General features: G+C 43.7%; 1 protein-coding gene across 11 annotated transcripts in view; it reads left to right on the forward strand.

Annotated features, from left to right (window-relative positions):
- Nucleotides 1–1264: 1264 nt before the first annotated feature.
- L3MBTL3 (L3MBTL histone methyl-lysine binding protein 3) overlaps nucleotides 1265–22977 on the forward strand; it is an 87857-nt gene continuing 66144 nt past the window's right edge. For 2 of the 11 annotated variants that reach the window (XM_040552360.1, XM_040552361.1), the window contains exons 1-3: nucleotides 3915–4835; nucleotides 10644–10704; nucleotides 12036–12147. In XM_040552360.1, coding sequence (XP_040408294.1) covers nucleotides 4796–4835; nucleotides 10644–10704; nucleotides 12036–12147 — 213 coding nt within the window. In that variant the 5' untranslated portion in view covers nucleotides 3915–4795. The other 9 variants (XM_040552364.1, XM_040552367.1, XM_040552365.1 and 6 more) reach the window with 9 other exon arrangements.

The following is a 22977-nucleotide window of genomic DNA, read 5'->3' on the forward strand; positions in this document are numbered from 1 at the left end:
ACTGTAGGGAAATAGGAATTTTCTCATCCTTTCCTTTCCTTTTTTTTCTTTTTTTTTTTTTTTCTGGGTCCATGTTTTAGAAGAGTTTAAATGTATGTTATCACTAATTATTACAATTAGGTTAATACTGTTTTCTGTAATTAGTTTCTAATGAACATATGTTCATTGATGAAATCTGCAGCCTATATGCAATGCCATTTGAGGTGGATGGGTGCGAGAAATGTTAATCATAAAATAACCGTTATGTATTGCACTTAGGCACCAATCCTGCAAACACTTAGTCACAAGCTCCATTTTACTGCTGTGAGAAAAATAAACTTAGATAAATAGGAGCTCTCGGGATAGTATGCTGCAAGTCTAAGTAATGTCATGTTTAAATTATTTGAGCATGGGCATAGTTTAAGGAATGAGAGTGGTCAGATTTGATTCTTAAATATTTTAGCACAAGTTCTTAAGTAAATACTTCAGTGAATGGAAGCTGGAATTGGGAAGTCCTTGTGTCAGAGAAGGAGCACCTCTGTCCTGAGTCCAGTGGGAGGCTGCCCCAGTCATCGGTGTGCTACTGTAATACAGCCTGTATCCAAAATGGCAAAAAGGTTTCATTTGTTTGGGTGTAAACCACTTTTTGTTATTCTGACTTTGTAAGTGAGCATTTTTGTCATGTATTTATTTCTGCTGATACTGAATCCTAACATTTATTCCTGGTAATTTATTGTTACTACTCCCGATCTAGTAATTTGGGCCACAGCTGTCCGTGTAATTGTAAAGGAAGCGTGTGTAAAATCAAGGGAAAGTCTGGACGTCGATAATTACTGGGATTAACAGAAGTTATATTGAGACCCAAGGGCTGTTTTAAAAGTGATATAACTACTCACCAAACCATTAAAAATGTAAAATTCACTTTGCCGCTCTTGCCTTCAGGATAGAGCCATCTCACAGAGGTATTCTGTGGTGTAAATATATATATATATGTATATGATTGGTATAATTAGGATTGTATTCTGTGTTGGTTTAGGCTTTGCCTGAAAGTGTGTATGTATGTGTATATATGTATATATATATTTCAAGTATCATGCATACAACAGATTGCAATCCTTCTTCCTCCCTCTTCCCCAGCCTAGTTAGGCCTCGTGTAGGTCTATTTTGTTCAATGCTCTTTTGCATAACAGACCTCCTTCTAGGTGAAGGAAGTCCGCCCTAGCCGGTGCCATACAATAAGACGGGCCTCCAGCCTTCGGTGTTTTCCGAATAATGCCAAGTGACAGAAAATAGCCGCCGGAGACCGCTTTGCTCTGGGACCACAGGGGAACGGACCGGTGGCGAGGACGTAGGCAGGTGGCACGCTTGGAAGCACTTTTCTTTGGTAAAGCGGCGAGGCTGGGAATGGGACGAGGCCCAGGTTGAGGGGGTCCATGCCCCGCAGGGGGACCGCGGGGAAAGTTGCGGAGCTCCGCTCGCCCCCGGCCAGCGCCGGGCTCCCCGGCGCCCACCCGGCACGGCACGGCACGGCACGGCACGCCCCGCACCGGGGCGGCGCGGCTGGCATCGGAAGGCTGGGGGGGGGGGGGGAGCCGCCAACAAAATAATAAAGATAATTAATACGAAAAAGAAGGAGAAAAAAAAAAAAAAAAAAAAGCGCAGCGCATCCCTGCCGAAAGGGCCCAAAATAGCGCCAGGCGGCCGCGCGAAGCCTCCTTATTATTCCCCCGGCGTCGGCGCTCGGGGGAGATGCCGCACCTCCGGCGGAGCCCCTGCTCGGGGCCGGGCTTCGGGGCCGGCTTTGGGGCCGGGGGCCGCCGCCGCCCGCCTCGCCGGGTGCCCCGCGCTGCCGCCGCGCCGGAGCCGCGGCCGCGGGAGGAAGAGCGAGCGGCGGCGGCGGCAGTTTCCCCTTTCCCCAGCCCTGGCTCGGCGGGCGCATGCTCACTTGTGCCCGCAGCCCTGGACCATATTTGTCAGGACTGCTCGAGAGCCGGAGAAAGAGAGAGAGAGAATTTGGGGGGGTAAGGAGCGGCGGGTTCCGAGCCGGTCCGCCAGCCGCGCAGGGAGCGGCGCTGGCGGAGGCCGGTGATGGGTTTTGGTTTCGGCCCTAGGTGAGGATGAAAGTTGGAGAGAGCGCGAGAGATAAAGGGAGAGGCGCACCTCCTCTCCCTCCCTTACGAAACGGAGCCGGGGAAGGGGAGGGGGCTTCTCCCCCAGCACCTCGAGCGGCAGGGATGGAAGTTAATGCCGGGGAAAGTGGGCAAGTGGCTCCCAAGTGGCTGGGGAGCGGCCGGGGCGCCGGGTGTCTCCCGAAATAATAAGTGTGTGAGTGTGAAAGAGGAACAAAAGAAAGAGAGAGGTGCCTCGCATTTCTTTTTCCCTTCCCAAACACACGAAGGGAGTACACGGGGATATATATGCTCGCGTTTATATGCACACACAGGCACGCACGCACGTATGTGGATGTGCATATCTATGCATATGGGGGAGGGAGCCGCTGAAATGCGTCGGGGACGGGGGGGGGGAAGGCTTTTTTTGGGGGGAGGGGGCTCCGAAGGGAGGGGGAAGGGAAGGGGAGAGACATTTTGCAGACTTGCCCCACCAATGAGCTTGTCAGTTGGCTCCATTTAATGCCACTTACGGGGCACCGCCGTGCCGCGGGGAACAATGTGATGCGGGTGCAGCCGCCGGGCTCGGGAAAAGGGGGGCGGGGGGGTCGGGAAAAAGGGGGGGCTGCGGCTTGCGGGGGTGCTCGGGGAGGGCGGGAGGAGGAAGGGGGGGCCCCTGCGCTCCGCGCCCCCCCGGGCCCGGCTCTTTGTTCACACGCACGGGAGGACGGGGCGAAGCGCGGGCGCCGGGGGGGGGGCAACGCGCGGCCGGGAGGGGTGTGAGAAAGCCCCGTTTTTTTCGGTCGGAGGCGGCAGGCGGCGGCGGCTGCCGGGAGATACCGGTTGAATGTGCCGTGGGTCCGTCCCCCCCCCCCCGCGCGAAGGCCTGCTCAGCGCACAGCGGAGAGAGTTTGTATTTTCCGTCGCTCCTCCGCACTTTGTCTGGTCGTGCGCGAGAGGTATTTAAAATATAATCATCTCCCAATTTCCGCCATTTTGGGGAAAGTTTGCACACACATGCACACAGCGAAAAAAAAAAAAAAAAAAAAAAAAAAAGCTCGTAGCGATTTAAGAAAAAAAAAAAAAAAGTCTTTTGCTTGAGTGCTCAGTTCCTGCCTCCGTGCGGTGTGTGCGCCTCGCTGGCTGCGGCAGGCACGGCGGCCGGGGGACGGCGACGACCCCTGCCCGCTGCGGGCTGGGGGCTGCGGGGGGGTCCCCGCCTGTCACCGCCGCTGGCTGCTCGGGGGGGTCCCCGCCGGCCGGCCCCAGGTTGCCGGGGGTGTGCGGCGCTGCCCGCACCCGGGGGGCCCCGAAGGGCCGGGGGGCGGCGGGGGGCGGCGGCGGGGGCTGCTGGCCAAGTTGCGTGCCGGGGTCCGGCTGGGGAGGGGGGGGGGGGCGCCGCAGCCGGCCGCCTCTCGTCTCCCCTCCTGTTTTGTGCAGCCGGTGCACGTAACAACAGGATATCGGCACACTTGTTTCTCGCTAACGTGTGTGTGCGAGGCGCTGTTTTCGCGGCGGGGGGAGGGGGAGAAAGATTTTGGGGCGGGGGGGGGGGGGGAGGCGCTCCCGCGGAGCGGCCGCCCGGGGCGCGGGGCCAGGGCGAGGCCGGCGGGGCGGCAGCGGCCAGGGCGGGGGGCGAAGCTGGGGGGACCCCGCTTCCCACCCCCATTTCCCCCCCCCCCCGGCTCCGGGCCGGAGCGTGCGAGCGGCGGAGCGTGAGAGAAAAAGTTGCTGCGGAGGCTGGGGTTGCGGGTACGCGGGGCCGAGCGGTGCGGGCGGGGGCAGCCCCCTGGGAGGTCGAAGCGCCCCTTCCCCTCCTTCCCTTCCCTTCCCTTCCCCTCCTTCCCTTCTCTTCCCCTCTTTCCCTTCCCTTCCCTCCCTCCCGCGGGAAGGGGTGACTTCTCCGCCGAGGGATGCCCGGAGATTGGCTGCCAGCGGCCGAGGAGCAAATCCCCGCAACCCCTTAGAAAAAGAGAGCTCGCCCCCCTCCTCCTCTTCCTCCTCTTCCTCCTCCTCCTCCTCCTCGCTGGGGGAGGGGAGGAGGGAGGAGAAGGTGAAGTCTTTTTTCCCTTCCACTCGGAGACAAGCCTCCCTCTCCCGGATCCCCGTCTCGGGGTGGGGTAGGGGGGGGGAGAAAAGGACCCGGTAAACAAGCGGAGTCCCTCTCCAGTTGTGCAACTTCCTCAGGAACGCCCGGCACCCGGTTCCTCTCCCACCCCCGCCGCCGCCCCCGGCCCTGCGCTGCGTTGCGGTGCGGCGGGGGGGGGGTCAGGCTGCCCCCGCTCGGTTTCATTGCCGGGGGGGGGCGAGAGAGAAATTTGGGAGAGGAGCGGAGCGACGCTAGAAGCGCTCCCCGTGCCCGCCGCCCCCGGCGCTGCCCGCCTGCAGAGTGCGGAGCGGAGCGGAGCGGCCGCTTTTGTCTCCGCGCTCCAGGGCGAGACGCGGACCTGAGCTGTTTTTTTTTTTTTTTTTTTTTCCTCCAGAAAGTTTCAAGTGCAGCAAAACACGCCGTAAAAACTGGCCAAGGAGGGACCTCTGGCGGTAGGCCCCGGGCAGCCGGGCCGGGCCGCGCCGTTCCGGGTGCGCTCCGCTGCCGCCGGCTCCGGGCGAGCGGCTCCGGAGGGGATCCGAATCCGGATCCGGATCCGGCCGGCGGCTCTCGGCGCCGTTTCGCCGCTTGCCCCGCTCGGACGCGGGGCTGAGCCCGCATGGGAAACGCTCCCCGGCCACCAGGCCCTTGCTCGGGCGGTGAGGGTTATAATGTGTGTTATTTTGTAATTACCCGCGCCCAATTAGGCGGGCTGCAGGGTGAAATGTAACAAGAGTTGCATTTTCAGTTTGCCTCCTGTTTGGTTCCTTATTTCCCCGGTGCGGCGGAGTGGCATCAGGCGGAGCGGTTTTGCTTTTTGTTTCTGGTCGTGAAGCGCGGCTTTGTAGGGAGTCCCAAAAGTCAGGTGGAAAGCGTAAATGAAACTCGAGAGATGCAAACTCCACTTTACGGTGTTTTAGGAAATCGTCTGCGTTGAGACTCGTCACAGAATTTTCGTGCTGCAAATTTAAAGCCTCCTCAGGCGAGCGGTTCTTTTTACCAAGGAAGTTATCTCATTCCCAGCAGTTCAGATGATTAACATCTGTAAGGGAGAAACTCAGGGAAACTAGCGGTGGAAGGCAGTAAAGCACTCTGTTTAGGTCCTGGTGGTGCCGGGTAGTCGTTTTTTCCCAGCGTGACTTCAGCGGCTTTTGGCTATGGTCTGGTTGGTCTTCTAATGAACGTGGCGTGCTAATGACGGTGGCCGAAGCAGCCGTCTTATTGGATGTGTTTTTGTTGTCAATTGGGCAATTGTAGCGAACTGTGTTTTTATTAGTTGTTGAGTATGTTTCATACTGATTCATGATTTTTTTCTACATTGTTGCTTTTAAAAGTTACAGCTTTCAAGAAAATGATAACACAATGAATCCTTTTCCTCTGACTTTTTCAGTTCTGTTGTGCATCACTTGGGCTGACGTTTGTGGGTTATTCTATTTACTCTTCATCTTTTTTCATACTGCTGGCAAGTAGGATTATCAAATGTAAGTGATGGGTGTGAGGAACCAGTGATTACGTGACACAAGATTTATCGAGGAAAGTGGTAGCATGTATATAGCCACAGCTTATTGTTGCATCAGTACTGAGACTGCTCAGCGCAGTGGGAAATATGAGCTTTATGAATTGTAGATAAAGGAAGGAGATAAGGATAAATGCAGTAACCAGTATTTAGGAGCTAGAAGAAAGTGCACTAATCGTTTAGGGACTGCAGACCTCGCGGAAGCTGGAAAGAGCAGGCAGAAGCGGAGGAGGAGGGCACGAGTCAGAGAAAAGGAGTGTGCAGAGGCAGAGCGAGTTAACTGGGCAGCTAACTTCTCTTGGTGATGATTTGAAATAGGTCAGGTGATATTCAATGTCAGGGTTTGGTGCATCACAGTTTTTGAGATGTCTGCACAGGGGAAGAAAGGAGGCATACGCAGAAGTATTCTCTCACTTTCTGTGTCTGGTTCAGGGAATTAAGAGAAATTCACAAATGGGATTTCAGAGCTGTTGTGCTTCAAGCCTTATGGTCTGAGTAGCTTACACCTTATTCAGGATGGCACAGCTTGTAACAAGCAGAGGAGACACTTCTTCAGAGCAAGGTGTGGGTTCTCTGAACAAGTTGAAAGCTGTGGGTGGTAAATTTCATTAGCTGATGGGATAATTTCGGCATTGGGTAAATACTGGTACTACAGCGCTCTGTGGGTATTTGAAAGTGATGCAGTAGCCAAAGCCTGTGTGTAACAGTAAATGTTACACAGTTTCTGGCTCTGGTACCTGTGTTGGCAGAGACCAGGTTCAGGTGGAGGCATCATAAACCTTTCTTAGCACTGGTGCAGGCTCGCTTTTATCAGAGAGCATGGTCTGCAGTTTGTATTGCATGAGGCCAGGTTCCTTCTGTGAGGAAACAGACTTTAAGCCTACCTGCTGGGAAGCAAGACCAAACACACAGTGTCCCTGGAGAACCTGGCAGGCAGAAAAGCAGCAATAGGTAAAATAAGAGGAAATAATACTAAGGGGGCATCATCAATGGGAAATCTGATCTGATTTCTGTTACAAGTGCTAAGAAGGGCAAAGAATTTTAAGCTTAGGTCCCTCTGTGAATGCCATTCCCACCTATATAGCTCATCTTTAAGATAATTTGTTTGTAATAAACTTCATAAGCAACAGGCAAAATAGTGAAATTGACTCAAACAGCTCTTCAACACACAGAACAGAAGAGTGGCAGAACTGGTGAAAAATAGTTTTTGAAAGCTACTTGAAAAATGAGATTTTGGAGGAAATGTGTAATCTGCAGATACTTCTTTTAATGAAACATTAAAAGAATTAAAACCTTAAATAGATATTTAAAAAGCAGATATTAAAACGCAGTGGATAGCCTCAAAGCATTTTACCATTTCCTGCTCTGTTCCTGTTGTGGTTGTTTTTCTTTAAGTAAAGAATCAGGTGCAAAAAGATGAAGGGTGAGAAAGAGACAAGAGTGTGGTGTACCCTGCTGGAGCAGGTGATCGTGAGAAGGAAAGCTGGGCTCACCCCCTTACACCGTGTAGGAAGTACTGCTCTCTGCTCTGCACTGTAGCTACGCGTGACTTTTGGCTTTCCTTTGCTGTCACTGTTGTTGTGAAGCTAGCTTAAAACCAAGTCTGTCTAAAACAAAAGGGGAGCTTGTGCTGTGTGGGGTAGTTCTGTGTTTGCCTTGGGCAGGGGGATGATTCAGCCCTGGTCACTTTCCCAACCTTACATGCTAAAGTAGACAACGATGTATCCACTCGTACCCTACTGCCAGAGGTTGGTTGGTGTGTTCACAGCTCTGGTACATGGCATTGTCTCCTGCTGATCCTCCTGATTTCCCCTGTGTGCAGGAAAACCACGTCCCTCCTGTGTCCCTTCAGCCTGTGGACGCTATGCTAAGCAGCCTTCTCCTTGGAGATGACCAAAATAATCACCTGCGGTGTTAGGACAAAAAAATGGTGCCTCTGTTTCCACAAACGTCTATCAGGACTGGTGTCTCCAGCTCCCTGGGTGCCTCGAAGGCAGAGGGGAGATTGCTGTGGTTATCAGGGCATCACCTTCTCCCTCTTTGTCCCTTGGACCTCACCCTTCCCACTGATTGCTTCCACCTCCTCTGTCTCCATGTCCTGGGTTTTACCTCTCCAAGCAAGAGCTGATAGCCTGGGATGGAAGCAGACACAGCTTCCTCTCCTGGAGCAAGGCTGCTCGGCTTTCCTGGCGTGGTACTTGTAGAAGTCCTCAAAAATAAAAATAAAAACACACAGGAACGCATAAAACAAATAGGCATACTGACACGGGCAGGTTATGCCCATCTGGTGGTGCTGACTACTGGCTTTACTGTTGAAACCTCCTCTCTCTGCTGCCTGGTGACCTGTGTTGAATTGGGCCCAGGGGTCAGAAATCATGTATGGTGCTACCTCGTGCCTCTCAAAGGTGGCATCTGAGACTTTCAAAATTTGGGTAGGTGTTGGTTAATTTTTTAAGCACTAACTGAAAGAAAAATTCTTCTATTATTACTTTTTGACGTACTCAGTACAAAACTCTATAATTACTTCAGAAACTACTTACAAGTTTAACTGGCATATCCTCGCCTATTTCTTTGGTTTAAATCTTTAAATAGAGAATCTTTCACCAGGTGAATCCATCTCATTTTTAGTGCTCTTATTCTCGTTAAGTATCAGCTCTGTGAAGTACTCATTTATTGCTGAACCAATTGGTAAAAACAAAGGTTTTTCTAAAGGATGTGTCTAATCTTATTTCATATGCATGCTTAGTTTAATGAGTTTACTGTGTATGTCTAAAACAACATTAGTGTTGAAATATTAAAATGCAGCACACTCCTATAGACATTGCAGCTTACAGCTGTGAAGACTGAAACACAGTTGCATCCCTAATAGTGGAGTTTGGAGATGTTTTTGGAAGGTGACTGTTTCAAGTTCTTACTATGATGGCCTTACCTTCACACCAGATGGCACTCACTGACAGGCATCGGCACAGCGCTGTAGTTGCTTGGCCCTGTATTCATCTAGCATTTTTACTACTTTCTGGAAGTGTTGTAGTGACAGAAATGATAGCAAATGAAATTATTATGGAAGGAGTTATACTAGTTCAAAGAGCTACATCGGAGCTTTAAAAATGAAAATGAAAATGAGTAGATAAGATGTTCAGGAGTTTTCTTTCTCCTGTGATTTAGATGTATATATTGCAATGATTTTGTCCTTTTTTTAGTCTCACATTGCTGTAATAATGTAATAGGTCTTTTTCTCCCTTCTTATTATCATTAGTAGAGGGATGTAGACTGATCTTTCATCTGTTCAAATTCAGGAAAGCTGGAAACAGATATTTTGTTAAATGTAATTCCTTTTGGTAAATTCATTTCTATCTGCATCGCCCTGTGACCTTTTCATCCCCAACAAGAACATTTCTGAAAGCTGCAGAAAAGGACCATTATGTGAAAGTACAAGTTGTACCTTTGATTTTAATTTTAAGAGGAAAACAATAATGAATACCTTATCAAACAATAGAATACATCCTTATTTCTGATTGTTACCTAAGGAAACTCTGTTAGGTGCAATTAATTTAAAATTTGTGTGTTCTCTTAAGATAAATGTGCCCTGTACCTTCCTATTACCAAGATTTTACTTTGACTTTTTCAGGCAGTTTACATCCTGCATCAGCAGGCTAGGCTGCAAGGCTTTTTCCCTGTGTCCTTTTTTTTTTTTTTTTTTTCCAATTGATTCTATTACAAAGCGTGTCTATAACGTAAGTGGCACCATCAGAGATGCCAGGACATGATGCAGCGGCTCACTGTTGCTCCTCTCTTCAGGACAGCCACTGCTGCAAGGAAACACTTCCCCACCAACTCCCGAGCCTCTTCCCATTTTTCATTATTCCTTCTGCAGAAACCTTTGGAACATATTTGCCATAATAAACCACGGAGGGGTTGAGTGCAGCGTCTGATAAATAGGATGGTAATTTAGGATTACTTAGAAACCTCAGTTAATACAGAAAGCAGCTTTGTCTGTGCTTAGCCTGCCTAGCTGTGGGTAGCTCATCACACCAGCATGCCTGGAACAGTGCGCTTTATGTCCCTCTTCATGTATTTCTGGGTAGACCGAATTTTCAGCTATTTCTTAGCAGCTTAGGTCTTGTGTTTTTGTGAGAATGTCTATGTCCCTGCCACCATGCTGCCGTTGAGTTTGGTGCCAGCCCACTCGAGTTGCTCTGCTGCGGTGCGGAAGACTGGATTCCTGGTGGGCTTCAGCTCTACAATGCCCCATGCCCGGGCTCAGATAGAGACTGCCCAGGTTGTGTTGTGGGAGCTGCCCTAAGGTAGGGTGGCAGGTATTACCTGGTAGAGATTTTAAAAGACAAGGTCTAGGGATTTAGGGAATTTCTCAGTTTGCACTGAACTTGTGTGGGTTTATTGAGGTATTTTAAAATTAATTTTTGTGCATCGACAATATGTTTTTCAGTATTTTCTCATAGAGGTGTACTAAAATGAGGGATCGGAAAGACACTTTAAATGATGTACTTCTTAATTCAAATGTGTCACGTGAAGCACGTGTCCTTTTGTCAGAGAGCCTTCTGTAGGCACAGAGAGCTGTTGACCCCATCTCTGAGCCCTGCCTGACATGTGGAGCGAAGGGGAGCACAGACGCTTTCACCATGGGCGGTGGTTCCTGACTGAAGGCCTGCTTCGGAGCAGTTGTGTGCTGGCTGTAGTGTAGTGAAAGTGCTGATGGTGTGAGGTGTTGCTCGGGGTGGTAAGGACTGTACGGTCCTGCTGCACATGAGAAGGAAACTGAGGAGAAACACAAGGGAGATCATACTGCAGACACAATGCTGGAGTAGTACCTCTCTGTAGTGGTGGTGTTCGATTGATTGGTGCATTTTTTCTAATGAAGAAAAATGTACATTTGAATATTTTTCACACAGCAGAATTAATTAGCTAAGCATTATTCTCCTAAAACTTTCAGTCGAAAACTTCTGGAAGACCTACATTTCCTTCTGCTTGGTTTGCATCTTCTTCGGTTATCTGTGAGTGAACAAATGTTATCCTCAGTCTTTTTTTTTTTTGTGGAAATTTCAGATTTTTAGAGTATTAATAGACACTCATGGAAACTTGATTTTGGGAGTGGGACCTAAGTTAAAAGTTAAAACAAATTAAAAAACAAGTTCAAGCAACCAAGGAAACTTGTCTACCTATTTGAATTTCAAATACCGATCCTTGCAGGGAAAGTTTGCAGGCAGTCTGCAGACAGAGTATGAGGTTTAGAAAGTGTTTGTTAAAGAGTTTAGAGAGTATAAGTTTGAAAAGAGAGAAGCTTTTGCTGATAGTTCACAAACTGAAGACAGAACTCATTTTGCAACAGATTGCTTTGGCTGCTAGGCACAGCACAGAAGTCCCTCAGAAAGAAAATGAATGAGTCAGATTTCACATCAAGAAAATATTAAATTAGGTGTCAGGACACAAATTTTAAGATCAGTGGGTTTCTAAGAAGCAGAAAGGAAGAATTTGGTGCTAGTCCCAAATGGCTGCTAAAACCATTTGCAGTTCAGTGTAATTGATGTCATCTTTGTGATGGTGAGAAGTGCTGGGCCAAAGGCAAGGGCCAGTGGCATGTGTAATGCAAGTGTTGCTTGTGCAGGTTTTTGGAGGTAAACGCTTACCACAGGATGGGGTGTCCAAATCCACTCTTTCTGAAGATAAATATTTTCTCTTCTGTTTCTACCGTACTGAAGTGGAGGGGTCTGGTAAAATAAGGTTTTGCAAAGCTGAAGTTTCCCTCCTGCGTATGTACTTGTCTACGTCTAAATGAATTTTACAAATACAAATCAAATATTTGGTGAAACTATATGGAGACAGGCAAGGAATATCTGGGTCTCCTGAGTCACACAATGAAAATGACAGACAGTTTCAAATTCATTTTGCAATTTTAATTTGAACTTGGGTAAATCTTTCCCATCAGCGTGTTATGAGATATTCAGTAAAACTTTAATATCTTCTATACTTAATAAGTTCTTTAAATCAGTTCTTAATATATTTCTGTCTCATGTTTCCCAGAACAAATGGTTTTCTTTAGGTGTACTTAACATGTGTTTTCCCCATGTCAATTTATTTGCAATTGGAAATTTCTCATTTCTCTCCAGTTCTCATTGCTAACCTCCGAGTGTATAAAGCAGGGATTACATTTTACAGTTTTCCAAAGATTTTCCCTTGTTTATCACTGTCGTCACTTGTCCACATTGTCAGCGTACTGAGAATTGTTTAATACTAATCCATGGAGTGCTTTTGAAGAAATGTCCAGTGAAATGATTATTAAACCATTTTTAGCATTTTCAGATTTTTTCTTCTTATTTTTTTTTAGTGCATGCATCATGAATGAATCTGCCGCTAGTGGAAATGGTCAAGAGTTTGATGTATTTAGTGCTATGGACTGGAAGGATGGCATAGGTACTTTGCCGGGAAGTGACTTAAAGGTAAGATTTGTAATTTTTAATAAGAAAGATACAAATTTTAAATGCCAGAGGAGTGTATTTCACAAGCTGGTGTGTAGGTATCTCCTTTTATGAATAAAACATGAATCTGCAGCTCAGAGTTAAGAGACTGTAGCCTGTTAGCTTTTAGCTCTGGAGTTTCTTGATTCAGTTTCTGGTGCTGGCAAAGACAACAGTCATCCCCGTAGGAAGGCATAAATTAGCACTGCCTCACTATACAGACAGAAGTAATCAAGTGCACAAGAAATCTCAAAATTTAAGTATGAAAATTCAGTCCACTTACATTGCTGTCTCACTAAGAATCCCTGTACTGTCACTGACTTTCACGGTCTCATATTCTTAGTTCTTTTTATTTCTAAAAATAGTTTATTTTTTTTTTCTGTGCTTTTGTCATGTGAGTGCCTAGCAAAATGAATAAAGTGAGTGCTTCTAAGGTTGGTATAGTTTAGAAATTAGAATGGCATTGGAATAGTACTTTTAATTAAATTTTTCACACTGCATGCATTTATCCAAGTAAATTATGACAATTCTATTTTCAAAATATTTTATGTATTACTTTTTTTTTTTAATGTAATATTTTTTACCATGTCCTCGTCTGCATTAGCTAAAAATACAGCGTTGGTATTAAAGATTTCTTGCACTATTTTTCCTGTTGATTGTAGTTGATATTTTCCTATAATTTCATTTAGACTAACATTGATGAGGTTTTCTCACAGTCTGCTTTTTAATTGGAATCTCACAAATTTGTTAGAAAATGTGAGTTTTTAAAGGAACTTTATATCCCTTGGTGCCTAATAAAATTTCTTGTGTTGAAAAGTTAAAAACGTGTGAAATTTGGGATACATGTGTTGTGCATGGTTTTTGTTGTGTTTTTGTTTGTTTGTTTGTTTGTTTTGTTTGGTTGGTTGGTTGGTAGGTTTGGTTTGTTTTTAGAAAACAGAATCATAGAATAAAGTCACAGATTAATTTTCTTTGGAAAGAAGCTCAAGACTTTCTAGTCTGACACCTCATTCAAAACAGGGCCAATCTAGTTCAGGCTGCTCCGTGCCTTCTCCAGGACAGGTCAGACTGTCTCTAGGGCTGGAAATTCCACCACCTCTGGGCAAACTGTTCCAGTATTTGACTACTCTCATGGTGTTTTTTTCCTTTCACTGATAGGATGCATGACAGAATATCCTGAGTTGGAAGACTCACAAGGATCATCAAGTCCAACTCCTGGGTCCACACAGGACCACTCAAAAACCAGACCCTATGTTTGGGAGCATTGTCCAAACACTTCTTGAACTCTGGCAGTCTCAGTGCCATTACCACTGCCCTGGGGAACCTGTCTGGTTGCAGAACCTTTCCCTAACACCCAGCCTGAACCTCCCCTGTCCCAGCTCCATGCCATTCCCTCGGGTCCTATCACAGGTCATCAGAGAGAAGAGATTTGCATACTGTGCCAATGCACATGACATCCTGTGCACTGAAGGCAGTATTTAGTAAAACAAAATTATTTTTAACAGTACATTTTAGCAGTACAGCCAAACACCCAGAAATACTGATTCCTTATGCTGATACTGCCTTGGTATAAGGGGATGAGATTATCCTCCAGAAAAAAATCTTTCCCCATTAGGAGATTGTGCCTGTTGCCTGGATCCATCCTCTTTATATCCTCACATTGAGTACTTGAAGACAGCAGTTAAATCTCTCCTTTTGTTCTTAAGATGGAACAAGCAAGTTTCCTCAGCATCTCCTAACCTGTCATCTGATGCAGCCTCTGTTTGTTCTGGTGGGCATCTGTGGGACTTGCTCCCATACATCAATGTCTTTCTTGTACTGGATACATCAGTCTGTATCTGGTCTCACTAGAACTGAGCTAAGGTGAATAGTCAGATGCCTTGACCAGATGGCTACCCTCTTGCTAAAACAGCCCCAGATGCTTTTGGCCTTCACTGCCTGAGGGAATGTCATGAAGCTGCGACAGAGGAGGGTCAGGCTGGGTGTTAGGAAAAGGTTCTTCACTCAGAGGGTTGTTCGGGCACTGGAACAGGCTCCCAGGGAAGTGGTCATGGCCCTGAGCCTGCCAGAGTTCAAAAAGCCTTTGGACAACGCTCCCAGACACATGGTCTGATTTTTGGGTGGTCCTGTGAGGAGCCAGGAGTTGGACTCAATGGTTCTTGTGGGTCCCTTCCAACTCAGGATATTCTGTGATTCCTTTCTGCCATGGTGTGTTGTCTTGTGTTCAGCTTGCCCTCTGGGATCCACAGGCCTTTTTCTGCAAAGCTGCTTTCACACAGCCAGTCTCAGGCTGTACTGCTGCATGCTTTTATTCCATCCCAGATGCAAGGCCTTGCATTTGCTTCTGCAGAACTTTATGAGATCTTAGCCCATTTCTTCAGTGTGTAGAGGTTTTTTTTCTGAACAGCAGCAGCCCAGCCCTCCAGTGTATCAACGACACTCTCCGATTTGGTAATTTGCTTTTGCTGCCCATACACATATAGAACCCTTTCTTGTTGACTTTGCTATTTTCTTCTCCTGCTGAGCTTTGGGTTTCCTAATTCCATCGTTGTACTCTTGGGCAATATCTCTGTACACCTTCTATGTATAATGTTTCCCCAGTGTTACCTTCTGCATACTTCCTTTTCCATTAGTTTAGAGTCATAAGTTCCCAGTTCATTCATGCTGGCCCTCATCCACATTTCCTTAACTTCTTGCACATTGGCATATATCTTGTGGTGTGAAAAGGTTTACCCTGGAGATACGTAGCTTGCCTGGGCCCATTTACCTTTTCAAAATCTGCTCTCCTGAAATTCAGTGCTGTTATTTCATTTTGCTCGCTTCTCTCAGGATTTCAGACTCCACCATCTTGTGGTCACTGCTGTGAAGGCTGACATCAGCCTTCATGTCCCTAACCAGTTCTGTATTTTTTAATAAGTTCAGAATTTTAAAATACCTTTATATTTTAATAAGAGAAATTGTGTTAAAGGCAAGCATAACACCGAAAAGTTGGAAGAAGGAACAAGAGGGTACAAAGCAAGAAAGTATAATATCATATAAATCACTAGTACTTACTTTGTTCAGTTCTGGTTGCCCTGTGTCAAAAGAAACAAAACAGAGGGAAAGGTTGGGTCATTAATTAGTAGAGGAATGGGAAAGCTCTACTAAGCACAAAGCAAGTAAAATAACTAGGGAGGTGTAGCTGAGTGTAATTTCAAGAAATCATGTAAGATTCTTCACATCCTGGAGGAAAGCCTGGACTTCATTTTAAGATTGGTCTTATGGCCAGCTGATTATTAGGGCACAAACAGGATACTAGATTTTTGGACAGAGGTTCATTCTTTAGTCCAGGCATTAGAGAAACAATGAGAGGTGAGATGGTGATGTACATAGAATAATGAAAGATTATTCTTCAGAGACGACAGGCCAGATAGCATTTTTGTTTGTTTCTTTGTTTGCTTTTAGTAATGCAAGAGCAAGGAGATACTCAAGGAAACTGAAATGAAGCCATTCTAAAACTGACTGAAGGAAGAATATTTTCCAACAATGTAAAATTACCCTGAGGAGCTCAGTGGACCAAAGAATATCAAGACTCAGTGAAGACTAGACATTCATGTAAATAACAAAACAATTAAGGGTGTTAGAATAGTAAGGATTTTAAGCTTTCAAAAGAATTGTAACAACTTATTTTTCAGGGTTGCTTCTAAATAATGACAGTGAAAAGGGTGACTAATCTCTTGAAGCCGTAAACATGCTCATAGAAAATACATTATGTTCTTTGTGGAATTCTGAGAATAGGGTTGATTTGAATGGTCTACCTGAATTTTCCCATTTAAAGCCTATTTTAATACTGTGTTCTAGACCTCAAGAAAATGGCCTTATGTAGCAGTTACTTCTTGTAAACTTGTATGTGTCTTTAAAAAAAATTTAATATCCTTGTTCCACTAAAGACATTGAACCATTGCCATGTATTTACACTGAAATACAATTGAAAACCCTGTAGTAGCCGTGTGCACAAATCCAAAGATTGTATTTTTCTTGATTGGTAATAGATTGGAGTTCCTGTTTTTTATGCAATAAATAATATGCGATAGCTGAACTCTGTAGTGAGTAATGTATTGCTCACATACCCAGCCTCATCAACAGAGGTTATCAGGCAAGCATAGCTGATATAGCTGTATGTAGCTAGCAAGAGGAACCATTTTTTTTTAAGAAACACTTCATTTTTGTGAATACAAGTTCCTCCGTAAATGAAACCTGGTGAAAACCATTTTAAGTAATGTCAAACACTTGAAATATTTACAAATAACTTTTCTCAATATTCTCTAGACTTTGTTCATATTTAACTTTTCTTATGATGCAGAAAAACAACCAGATATAGGTAATTACTCTTTTTTTCTTTTTGTTATAAAATCCTATGGCAAGTTTCATGCCTACTAGACTTCAGTGAGATAGACAGCACCAGGGGGGCAGTCATTTCCCAGCTTAATGAAAATGAGGGAGCCGTGTCAAGCCTCTGTTCTCAGCCATCCTATGGTCTCTTATGTATATGTCTGTACCAAAATCAGTAAAATGCTGATAATGTTCTCTTCCCATGATTTTGTGCCGTGTTAATTGTTAGATTTTTGTCATCCATAATTGGAGGAGGCTGTAGAAACACATTCTCATAACAGATTTCCTTAAAACTTGTTAGTAAAAATAGGCTTAAAATTGTTAATATTTCTTGAACACTGTTCTGAGCATTCTCTATGACAGATGAATACTGAATATTTGTGGAAAATGCTAGAATTTCAAATTATACAGGGGAAAAGGAGAATTAAAAATTATACAGCATGATGCGCTGTAGACCAGGAAGAAAAATTTTAGCATTGTATATCGGGAGTTCTTTCAAGATGTGTAAATAAAACAGAAAATTCCAGTTTAAAATAGTTTACAAATCACAGAATGCCTTCATGTGGCAGGCTAAGTAATATATGCTCTTCTGAAAAATGTCAGTGCTCACCAGTTACTCTGCATGGTGTGAATGTGAATGTGAAATCCCCCTTTTTTTTTTTTTCTTGAAATCCGTGTGCTGAGTGCAGGCAGTAACACCATCACTTCAAGATTTAAATGTACTCATTAAATTGGAAAAGCTGTAATAATTTATAATTACTTCCTATCGTGGTGACAGAAGTTTATGAAGTACTTCATAATGAGTTTGATTTCCAGTGCTTGTGCTTTGAAAGTAAACTGTTACATACCTACCGCACGGACAGAGTTTTGGTCATCATTTCCAACTTGCAAATTGTGATTGCACTGAAAAAAGAGATAAAAATAAATTTGATGGTGAAGAAATTAACACGTAGATAGATCTGGGCAGCTAATATTGCAGAAAACCAGCTATAATAGCAGAACATGAATGGTAGAATAATGGTCAGCTAAGGAGCAGTGCTGGGTGTTTCCAGCCAAGAAAGTAAGGAAGGTAGCCGTGATTCAGAGCACCGTATTTCGGACTTCACAGGTGCAACAGCTCAAGGCAGTAGCATGCATCTACTAGAACCTGCCCATTTTAGAACCTGCCCGTTCTAAAATCCATTCACTCTGTAGTGAGATAATTAACGTTTTGAAAACAAGTTACTTTTTCCTCGTGTGATTATATGGCAGAAATACCAGCAGTGTTTCAGGCAGTGACTAACTGCAGTGCTTTCTTTGTGTAAGGCCAGTTCTCTTCTCCTGCAGTAGCATGGGCTACACTTCAAATCAGAGGAGCCAGTTCTCCATCAGGCTGAGGGTTTCTGCAGGAAACATCAACTACTGGGCACCAGTTAAATCGCTGCCCTACCAGGAAGGCATATTTAAGAGAGGTGCTGGATTCTCTTCAGGGAAGCTGGGAAGGAGTAGTATAGGGAGGAGAAAGCAAGGCAAGATACACTTTTCTCAGATCACGTGTGAGCCCCAGCAGATGTACCTAGTGGTCTTTCACCACCTGGAAATAACTTTCTTCTCTTGCATTCTAATGTAATTACTCAGCCCGTGCTGTGCTTCATTGCCATGGATTTTTGGTTAACTCTGTGCATTGCGATAAAATGTGATGTTACCTTTACCTTTGTAAAAAAGAAAGACCAGCCAGGAAATTTTACTATTAAAATTGCTAAAACTCCAAAGTCAAGAAATGCCAGAATTAAGTTTGCCTTTGGATCTTTAATTGGGCTTCCCCATGAGCAGTCATGAGTCCCCATGAGTCATTAGAGTCTTTAATTATTGGATCACATGCTATTTTACCACAAAATCTACTACACTGAAGAAATGGGAATGAAACATGGTTATTTAGTAAATAGTGATTTTCTACTGCATTGTTTGCTGTATATGCTCTGAGACTTGTAAATATCCAGGCAGAGGATTTCAGGAAGAAAAAGGAATAGTTTTGTGATTGGTGCAGGTCAACACCACACAGGAAGGCTTGGTGCTGCATTTGCTCATACCACAGCCTTCCTATGTGGTGCTGAACGACTCGCTGAAACCAAAACTTTGGCAGGTAGCCATTTGTTTTGTATTTGTCATTTGTTTGGTTTCCCTGGGAGATATTAACATCTGGTATTTAGAAATGTTCTGGCTGCAATAATTTGGAGCCAGGGGTGCTCTATAGGTCAGGTTCTGGATCAATAAGCGTCTTGGCAGTCAGGAGCATAAATATGTCCAACAGAGCCTTGACTTCTGGCTCTGGCATGGATTTATGTGTTACCTTAAGAAAACCGCTTTGGTTGCAATTTCCTAGTCAAGTGGAGATAAGACAGACTGAGTTTGCAGTGGGGAGACATCACTGAGAAGCCCTCTGGTGCTAAGATAATTCTTGAGCAATCTGGAGGGAAAAGTTTGAAGAGACTGAAAATGTCTAAGAATAAAGTAGCTAATAGCTAAGTTTCCTCCAGACAAGACTGAGGTCTGGGGAAATGTCAGTCTCTTACTAGAGGTATACATATGTCAGTCTCTCTTACTAAAATTGTATGTTTGCTGATGGTACCTAGGCTTTCAGCTGAGAGTGATAAAGAGAATGTTCCTTTTATTATTTGGGGGGCGAAAGTTGTAATGTGATAGTAATCCTTTCAACTGTTTCTTGTTTGTGCCTGCCAGGATAGGAGAGAAAGGTTGCTTTTGCATACAGATTGTTAGCTCTTCTTTATTACTTCAGGATCTGCTTATGGCAGTGGTACTGAAGCATCTTAAAATCAATTGAGGATTGCTTGAAGTACCTGACTTCCTTGCTGACAGCATCATGACAGAAATGAGTGATTCCAGTGTGGGGGTCGTGGATCAAAATCACTGCCTGTTGATCGTGGTGTGGAATTTAATCTTTGCTGATGATGATTTAGGGAGGTCTAAATAGCCCAGGACCCTGCTTAGCTTATTTGTCTTTTGCCATGTTGGAGCGTGCAGGCTGGATCTGTCCTCATCTCTAAATGTGGGGAATAGCCAGGTGCTGGGACTCATTTCCCTAACCTTCTGTATACGTGAAAGAATCAAAATTTTGTGACCAGACAAGCTCCAGAAGTCAGGTGCTTGACAAGCACTTTGAAACAAGCTGGGAGCAGAGTTCTCAGACTGATGAAGAGCTAGGAAGAGGTATTCTTATTTCTTTTTGTGAGTGGCTGAGAACAGACATATTGTTTCAGGAGTAATTTTGCAATGCATTGTAACAGTAATTGATAGAGTGCCTCAAGCTTTTTAAATACATACTCCTTGTTACTTCAGGTTTGTTGTTTGTTTGTTGTTGTTTTGTGTTTTTTTTTTTTTTGAAGAAAATAAGCAGTCATTCTGCTTTCAAACAATAGAGAGTAAATAAGACTGACATCACTAGTTGAAGAAAGAGTATAAAAATACCCAACAGCTGCCTCATTTTCTGAATACTATCCAGCCCGTGCCTGAGGCAGGGGTTCTGTGGAAAAAATAGTATGTGATCATTCATGTGAAGACTTTATCACACACACACACACACACACACACACAGAAAAAGGGGTATGGTTGAATAGACAAGTTCTGACATTTACTAACTTATTCAGATTAAATAATATTTTTTAAAAGTTTGGCATGTAATAGGAGATGGTTGGACATGTAATGTCTATAGGCGATTCCTTTGATCTGAAGAGAGGAAGAGCTGTAGAATGCCAGAAAGGCCTTAATTTGTATGAGCAGTCTCACTGAAGTCACTGGGGATGTTCAGGATTGAAATCAAGAATGTTTGCTAGGTAGAGATCAGAGTATAGTTTTTTGTATTCCTGGTGTCCCAGGGCCCTCTTTACAGAGTGTTGTATAATTCCATCACTTAAGTCCAGTTATTTCATAGACATGATGAGCATTTACCCAATCTATTTGTTTTGGATAACACAAAATTTGCACGTTTCATCTGAGCTAGTCCATAATCACACTGCTTTGTGGTCAAGATAAGTTTTATTCTTGAAGTTACTGTCAGGGTGCAGTAACAATTGTATTCATTGCTATGAATTCTGTGTCCTAATCTTGCCCAGTAGATGGTACTGTTGGCCACGTTTTGTAATTTATTTTAAAGTGTATTAAAATTCTTTTTTTTTTTCTTCTTTGTCTTCTGCATTTGATTTGCTCTTTTTTTTTTTTTCCTTTTTATTTCTGCCTCCTCTCCCACATAATATTTTTACCTCATAGAAAACAATAGTAGTCTTTATTCTGGTTTGATCTCTCTGTGTACTGATGAGATCTCACACATTCCTAAAAGGGCAGAAGTAACAGTATGTTGAGTTAATAAGATCTTTGTTGCTCTGAAGTAGACACATACGGTAGTAGGGAATTAATTTAGAATGGGTTGTATATATTTTTCCCAATAGGTTTGAGTTTCTAAGAACTAATCTGCAATATGGTAGACTGTTGTAATTGTTTGCAAAGTTATTTTCATCTCACATTGAATGACAGATATACTGAGTATTTTTATGAAATCTGAAGCAAGATAACTAAAAGCCCTTTCAACATATAATTACCCTAAATAAAACTACAGAAAGCCTCCCAGCCTGCATGATAAAACAGATAACTTCTATTAGAAATAAAATGTCCTAAAGCCACTGGAAAAGGTACAGAGGAAATCCATCTGTAGAATTATGCATTAGCAGGTTCTGGACCCCTTTCATTGAGAAAAAGTGAATTTCCCAGTTGAGTGCAGCACATGGTGGGCAAGGCTGATCAAGAGGCTGGAGTACCATTTTCACACGAGGAACAGAAGCAGCTTGTGTTTAGCCTGGCAAAATGAAGGGTGCATAATTCCTAACTTCAGATGTATACCCAGAAAGTAAGCACTGTGGAGAGGGAAGGGGTGTTTAATCCATAGAGTAATGTTGTGTTAAGAACAAGTGGGCATACACTGACTGTGAATAAAGTAAATGGAAAGTCAGAAGAAGTTTTTTTGAGAAAGAGCTTTTGGAAAGTTGTTCTTCTTGTTGTTGTTGTTGTTTTGAGAAAGAACATTAAAGAAATGTTGCGTGAAAGAGCATTGAAGACTTTCAGTAGAGTTTACAAAAAATTGGGCAATTCTGCCTTTGCAGCTGAACTGTTTATGAAATACTTTGGCTGCTACAATTGCCTGCAGAAAACAAAGGTTTCATCTCAGTGACTTATGATACCTGTTCCAGTCCTATGTAAATTTTAATGAAATTTTAATTTTTAAAAATTATTTATAGATAGTAATTTTTGAACCCTGTAGAAAAAGTTAATGTGTGGACAGTCAGAAATGTTTCGGAAACTATTTATAGTGCTTGAACAATATTTATTTAAACCTTGATTTTCCTCAATGTATTCTTTATTTGCTGTATGAATATTAAAATGTTCCTGTGTTAAATTGACACATATAAGATGAAGTGCTAGTATATCAGGGCATCATTTCCTGAGGATGTGAAAATGTATCTCAGTGGAAGGAATCTGTATGAACGTTTAGATGGAAGTTGCTGTTCAATTTCTTTTTGATCCTTTAGCAGTGGAAACTGCTAAACAGGGTAGTTAAGTAAGTTCTGTGTTGCATACTTAACCACTAACAATTAGACTCATTCTGCCAACTCAGCTTATGACACATTTGTGTTAAATGAAAAGAATTGCAGTAACTTTAAAATGTGTATTCTTGCCCTTGTGGCTCACCTGTAGGAGGAAAGTGAAATTTCCTATCTAATTGTTACTTTTATTTGTGTTATTTTACTGTTTTTATTTTATTTGTGTTTTATTTTTACGTGAAACCTGTTGAGATTTCTTCTTTGTCTTCTTAAGACTTTTCTTTCTATTGGGTGGGATAGAGGATTGTCTTGTTAGAAGGTTACTTAACATTTGCAAACAGGTATTTAACAAAAAACTGGATTTAACAGGATTAAATTCAAACCCAACAACCTTTATAATTTATTTTCTTTTAAACACTGAAGTGACAAAAATTAGGCTTCTTTGTGAGATTATTTTAAAAGTACCTGATGGCCTGACTGTTTCCATCCATTTTACTGTGCTTTAATAAAGAGAGGTTTCAGGAAAATCCTGTCATCTAATGTGAATTTATATATTTACTTAAGGAGTTTTGTAACTAAGAAAAACATTTTTACTTCTCACAAAGCTATTGGTAGTTCCCCAGAGGTTTGCTCAATGCCACCATTTCCTTCTCTGTATCACCAGCTTGGGCCTGCAGACTGTCAAGGCACCTGAAGAAATACATGAAGATTATATAGGAACGAATGCCCATGTTATACCATGTTATATTTTATCTTGGATCAACAAAACATAGGAAATATTCTAAGAGCTTTTTGTTTGTTTGTTCGTTTTTGTTTTTGTTTTCTGTCATGCTTCCAATAGTAGATGTTAGTT

The sequence above is a fragment of the Cygnus olor genome, chromosome 3 (genome assembly GCF_009769625.2).
Source record: "Cygnus olor isolate bCygOlo1 chromosome 3, bCygOlo1.pri.v2, whole genome shotgun sequence".
Lineage (NCBI taxonomy): Eukaryota > Metazoa > Chordata > Aves > Anseriformes > Anatidae > Cygnus > Cygnus olor.